The sequence below is a fragment of the Anguilla rostrata genome, chromosome 5 (assembly GCF_018555375.3).
Source record: "Anguilla rostrata isolate EN2019 chromosome 5, ASM1855537v3, whole genome shotgun sequence".
Taxonomy (NCBI): Eukaryota; Metazoa; Chordata; class Actinopteri; order Anguilliformes; family Anguillidae; genus Anguilla; species Anguilla rostrata.
Window position 1 is genome coordinate 37307040 of NC_057937.1, and position 6809 is coordinate 37313848.

At 41.1% G+C, this 6809-nt stretch overlaps 1 protein-coding gene across 8 annotated transcripts in view; it reads right to left on the minus strand.

The window, feature by feature from the left end:
- pkma (pyruvate kinase M1/2a) overlaps nucleotides 1-6284 on the minus strand; it is a 29270-nt gene extending 22986 nt beyond the window's left edge. For 7 of the 8 annotated variants that reach the window (XR_010330123.1, XR_010330122.1, XM_064336039.1 and 4 more), the window contains exon 1: nucleotides 6241-6284. Coding sequence is in view for 5 of the 8 variants with exons in the window: in XM_064336039.1 (XP_064192109.1) it covers nucleotides 6241-6269 (29 nt within the window). In the remaining 3 variants the exon portion in view is untranslated. Of the gene's footprint in view, nucleotides 1-1761; nucleotides 1922-6240 lie in introns of those variants that run through there. The other variant, XM_064336040.1, reaches the window with a different exon arrangement.
- Nucleotides 6285-6809: the final 525 nt, after the last annotated feature.

The following is a 6809-nucleotide window of genomic DNA, read 5'->3' on the forward strand; positions in this document are numbered from 1 at the left end:
ATTTTGACAACAGAACTGCAGCAATTAAGTTACTATCAAAACAATCACCAAATTCCAATCTCCCTTTTCAAGCCTGCACACTTTCCTCCCTCTCCACTGCCGCACTGTATTAACTGAGCCATACGCATCGGGGCAATCAAAGGACTACAGTCTCCATTGGCAGCCGCCATGGCGCTCATTAGCACATCAAAAGCTTCCACTGTTCCTGTGGTACAGGGAGGAGGCCCCGAGTCAGGAGATCCAGTGATGAGCGGGGTCTCAGCCAATGACAGGCAGGCGAGGGCTGAACAACGAGCAAGCTCACAGACAGCATGCAGACGCTGCACACAAGCCCGGTACGGGAGGCGATGCAGTACCCCCATCCTCTTTTCTTTCCAAAGGAAGCTATACATTTTTTTTTCCCACAGAAGCAGACAAGGTCAAGTAGAAACAGCCTACATTGTATTCGGATGTTCAAAAAAAAAAAAAAAAAGCCCATGTTTTGTCACAGAACTGCGTACATCATCTTAAGGTCACTGAGAGAACTACTCTGGTGTCCTCCTCCCAGAATTCCCATCTTTAATGTTACATAACATCCCACGCTATTACGTCTTCTCCCCCTGTGCAGCCAGACAAGGCTACCAATGTTTACTGTCCACATACAATATGGCCACAGAGGCAATTCTGCAAGCTAAATTAACATCACATTGGATGATGAGGTATTCTGGAATTATACAAGTCTGTTGAAGTACACACAAATGCACACTGAAACAACTGCAAGCAGCCGAGCTTCTAGACATAGCATCAATTACCATAGTAGATGACATTTACGCTAGCTTAGTGTGTATAAAATCATCAAGTGTTTTATGGTACTAAGCACGTGTAAGTGAGATGCTCTCCAGCGTGGCTGATGCGCCAGTGGTCACGTTTCCATCTCTGCGTCACATTTTCTCAAACCGGGCGACCACGGATAACAACCGGCCAGTGGAATGCGGCATTTGGCTAGCAGCCACGCCTTCCAAAAATGGTCAGAAAAGCAGTTCTCTGGACAACAATCGAATGAAGCCCATAATGTCCTCTCATTTCACGCAATGTTTCGCCAATGCTGGTTATTTAGCTATAAATCTATAACGTTAGTTACTCTGATACTCAGTCGCCTGAACTGAAGGGCACGTCGAATGTTTCCTAACGCAGCTACGTAACAAACCATAGCTGGAAATTTCCCATCTTAATCTCGTGTACATCATTAGCTATAATATATCTTGCCAGGTAGCAACCTAAAGTAATCCGTATCTTCATCGCAGTAGCTATTAAACATTAAAATCAAACTAAACTTGCCCAAGTACTGAATTACATAGACTAATTAATTAGAGAGCTAAAACATAAAATTTGCTGCATTTCCCGTCATAGTAGCTAGCTAGCTACCTAATAGTGTCATTTGTCAGTGTTCACCGGGCCTGGTAAGCTACAGTCATAAGTAGCCAGGTTACAGCATCGGATGGCTAACGAGCTAATTTTGCAATAAAACAGTAAAGAGTGACGACGCCTGTAACCTAATAACTAGCAACTAAATTCCTAGCCAGCTAAACGTGCTTCAAGGCCAGTGTGAGAAGCTGAGTAAACTGGCACACCCCTTTCTCCGAGGAGACAGAGAAACAAATACAATACTTTTACTTGGCTAATAGACAGCTAACTATCAAAGAGTTCAGGCCAGTGAGAACGTATGTTTGTGCAGTTTCCTCCTTCCTTCATTGAGTAGCTACCCACTCGCTCTTGACTCACCTTATCTCGATGCAAGACGGCAAGGACTGATGCGCTGCTAGCACATCCACCCGCTCAAGGTGATCTCTTAGCTTACCGGCACTACTTTCAAAGTAGGAATATTAGATATCCTTCCGAGAACCCAGGAAGTAGAGCATTAAATGAACTTCGGTCGATTGTAACGGCTATTGGTCGGTTGCTCGATTGGTCTGAATCATATATATTTCTGTACTCGTATAGTTTACGTGCAATTCGATGTTTCCACCCCGTTCACCATTGTAAATGGCAAATGTCTGGTCTATAAAGGAAGGTTACACTGCAGAGGAAGGTTGCGCTACGGAAACCTCACTGACCAATTGCAAAGCTTGAATAAGGAAGCATGGGTCGTGCATGTGACGGGGAGATGCGGCGTCAAGTACAGTTACAGTATATCCTAGTTTGCAGAAGTTACAATGATTGTAACGTTGGTTGTAATAAACTGAGGAAGTGTTGTTCTATACTGACTAACTGGCTTCCTTTAGCTAGCTATCGAGGCCAATACTGATTGATGGTCAATTTTTTTGTAAGGAGAACAATCTTTCCTTTTTGGTCACACAATAGCATCGCTAAGTCGTTTTCAAAACGCTTCAGAGGTATTTTCCACCCATTTGCACGGGGTTGACAGACGTTAGCCGTTGTTCACAAGTAGTAGCTACAGAAAAGAGTTACAATTAAAACGATCTTTTCGCTATTTTTTTCTGCGTCCGACACTAATCATCAACTGCGAGTCACTTGTGGACACCATTTCGCCATATTTCGCTCTCCTGGTTTGACAATGAATCCCCACTAAAATAGAGCTTGTAATTTTAACCAAGTGCCCGTGCGCATTGACTAATCGTAATAATACAGACTTCATATTGTTCTATTTGGGTCTGCGCAGTATGGAGAAGAAGAAAAAACAGCTACGCGGCAAGAAGCACGTACAATCCGTCGTGGTCTTCGGCCAACAGTTGCTTTGGACAGAATGAAAATGCGGCAACTTACGCTTGTACAAATAAATTCGAATATTGTACGTTTTAAACTACAAAATGTGTCCGAACTTTTAAATTAGCTCTCATTTCTCATGTTCACATTAACCGTACATTTTAGACCGTTTTAAACTAGGTAATTCCCTATTTAAGTCAACCAGATCCATAGCCGATATATTATCCATTCAGACAGGAGATGCTGGGCTTTCCATTGCTCGGTGTAACCAGTCACACCTGTAGGATGTTTAATTATTCATGTTTTTTTGGAATCTTCTCTAATGATAGTAGGACTATAGTATTATAAATTGAAATGTTCAACTCCTATTTCTGAACAAAGAAGCCCAGTTTATTTATCACAAAGGTTATTTAAAGAATGTAAATCAGATGATTCAGGTCCCAAAATGCAGACACATCTATAAGGTTGGTTGGTTGGTTGGTTTTTATTTAAGTGTCATGCACCAATAGGTGCCCAGCCCACATGGGCTTACAAGACACTACAGACATAACAAACAAGAGCAATAACATAGCATAATGAGAGCAAAAGAACAAATGTAATACAATTCAATTCATGTCAATCAATGTCAGCCCAAATATAAGGTATTTATTATTCCAAATACCTCTCTTTCAAGCAACACAGACCTTGCAGTTTCCAACGCTTACTTTAATTTTTAAACATTACACTTGAATCTCATCAATGCATCAAAACCCTCACAATTCTAATATGTGATACTTCACCAAATGGAATTTTCAAATGGCACATTGAAAGGCCTTTACCACAGAGATCTCACATGATTCGCTGGTTTTAGTTCAGTAGTTCCCAACCAGGTGTCCACTCACCACCATAACAATTAGGTCGTATTGGGGATTGTAAAGAGAAATAATGTGTACTGTACTTTCATTTGCTATTCTGTCTGAGATCACCAGAATGTTAGACTAATAGTTGGGCTTCAAGACTCTCTCTATCTGGTTTATTTTAATGCTGTAAGAGCCAATAAGGGATGTTTTACAATACACTGATATGCTGCATCATAAATGTGCGCTTCTGGAAAAGAACCATGTGATGATGAATATTTTAGGCTAAATGGTGCATACTACTGCAAAATGACAAAAATGGAATCAGTACGCCTCAATGACCCCACCTTTAAAAATCCCACATAGTGAGATAAAAACAGAGTGGATCATGCTTTGTCTTTGTGTTGGAGTCCTCTTAACGATGTGCCCTCTTAACTATTTTAGAGGGGAAATGCAAACACTCTTGTTTATTGCAGAATGTAAAAGTCCCTTCAATGGATTAATGCAAGAGAACATTGCCTCTATTAACCAATTACTTTATTACAAGTAATGTAAACTGGAGGCTGTTAAGGTGCCGATTAGAGGACCCAACAGACTTTCATGAAGAGAAACATACTCAGTTAATAACTTTAACCATACGCAGTATCCAGGTTTAGATAAAGATGTAGATTTCAGGCAATTTCTGTAATCTGTTTACTTACTGAATCACCCACCACATTGTTTTGTTTGATTATATTAATTATATATCATATTTAAACTGTGCTTTTCTAATTATAGAGTGAACGGTTGTATCTGGAGGTTATCCCTCATTGGATAAAAGAACCTCTCAGGAGCAATCTGTTTACAATATGACAAAGTACTTTGGCACGTACATTATAAATAATGATTTACTTTGTGTTGTTAGATCAATAAGGTAGTTTAATAAAATTGTCTCTTATTATGAAAATTTCAGTTCATTCTTCAAAATATTGAAGTTACCGGCAGCATCGAAATAACCATTTGAGAGTCAGTATCGCCCTCTAGTGTCCACAGTACTTGACAGCAAGGTATTGCTCGCCACTCATAATGGTGGCAAACCGCGATGAATGAATAACGAATAGATGTTTACTGAATACAGATCATTAATTGCATAGTCACATAAATGGACGCTTACAAAGAACCATTTAAGCTGAACTCTGTTGCAGGAAGCCGACTCGGTTGTACTTATAATACTGGTATCAGCTCTATATTTACATATTAGATAAGCGTGAAAAATAACCCACAGTTCAGATATAATAATTTAGGTTTGTCAGCATTGTCATTCCTGAAGGTCAGCCATGCTCAGGACAGAAATGAGATAATTTACTGTTTTTTTCCCCCCCCAAACTGTTAAATTCAGCAACTAAATTGTAATTGTGCAATAAAATTAGCATAAATATGTTATGTTTAAGTTTTTATCCTGCATAGGTTGTGTTAACTTCTCATCAGATTCAACTAAACATGCAATTTAACCAGGGATGGCCAAACCTTTGCATACCACTATAACTGGACCTCATAGAGTATATGTTTGGCCAGTCTCCACTTTGTTATAGTGACAATTTAAATGATAAAATAACATTACTTACTGTACTTTTCTGTATCACCACAATGCATAGGACTTAAATTCTTATTGAACTGTTCTGGGTGACAATTTGGTTACTTTGTAAATTTTGTGAGTACAGTGCTTTCAATTCCGTGTCCGCATGGGTTTCCTCCGGGTACTCCGGTTTCCTCCCACAGTCCTAAGACATGCAGGTAGGCCGATTGGAGACCCTAAATTGCCCATAGGCATGAGTGTGTGAGTGGTGTGTGCACCCTGCGATAGATTGGCGGCCTGTCCAAAGTGTATTCCTGCCTCCCGCCCAATGCCTTCTGGGATAGGCTCCAGCACCCCCCGCGATCCTGCCCAGAATAAGCAGATATAGATAATGGATGGAGTACTTTCAATTCCATGTGTAATCAAGTCTAATTTAATTTTTGGATTAGGTTCATATTTTACTATAAGTTAATAGCCCCTAATTTATTGCTACTTTGAGGGCACAGTAATAATTATTTATGTATTAATAATTATTAATTATGATATGTGCAGTGTACAGTATAATTCAATGCTTCATATAATTTTTGTCTAATGAAAAAATTGCCAATATATTCCTGCTCACTTATTCATACCTCTTCCGATACTCTGCACGGAGGCAATGTTGCTCTCAGATTTTATTCACTTTGCTTTCCAGCCCATATGCATACTTATACATACGCAGTAATTCTGACCTAACGGAAAATCTATTCTAAGCCACGATGGCACAACAGAGTGTGTCCCAGAAGAGCTTGTCCCAGATGCTGTTGGTTCAGAGGCAGGCACAGTCTTCATGCCAGCTTCTGGAATTGTGTCCATGTGGTTCTCCCTACTTCCTGTGTGGAAGTTATACTGAAGTCTGGCCCTTGTGGCCAGTGGTAATTCTGTTTTTCATTCTTCCTCTCCAATCAGGATTGATTTAAACCTGGGACACCAGGTAAGCTGAACCTCTGGCCAAACGGTGGCTCTAATCAATCAATGAACTATGGGTAGGAAAGAAAGCCAGCAGTAGTACTGGTCTTGGCGGCCAGATTTGAGTATCCCTGCTGTAGTTTATAGCCAATGTGCCCCACACACCCCTGCTCCACCCCTCACCCCTTCCCAACGTACCTAACGTTGCTGCTGTTCCCACTGCCCATGCTATCCGTTAGCCGATGTTTCCTGCCATGCCCGCTCTGGCCGCTCAGCCGAATGTCCCGGAGGCTGCCAGACACCTGCGCAGGTGGCAAGACGAAATCTGCCCCTCTGTCACCTCATTATGAAGGCCTTCCCCCTCCTGTCACAAAGCATTAAATCTCACTTCGCTCAACGATGACGTATGGATTCCAGGTGAAATCCAATATCCCTGCTCAGAGCTCCTCCGAGGCAGTCCCCTGAGACCCATGTAAATCAGCACAGCTGTGGCTCGAATTAGACCATATCAGGGCCAGTATTTTTTAAAAATATAAAACACACAAAACACATGTTTGTATGCATTTCTCCGTACATTGAAAGATGCTGATTGATTGACAGCGCGAAGAGCAGTTTCAATTGAGCTAGAGGCTGCTGTTCACTTCTATATCCCCTTCCCCGATGCCTGGTCTTTTATGTTATTATGGCATGGCAAGATCCATCCCTAGCTTGCTTTGACCTGGCAGTTTGCCTCATCATCTGCATGTAAGTACATCTAGTACTTTTCT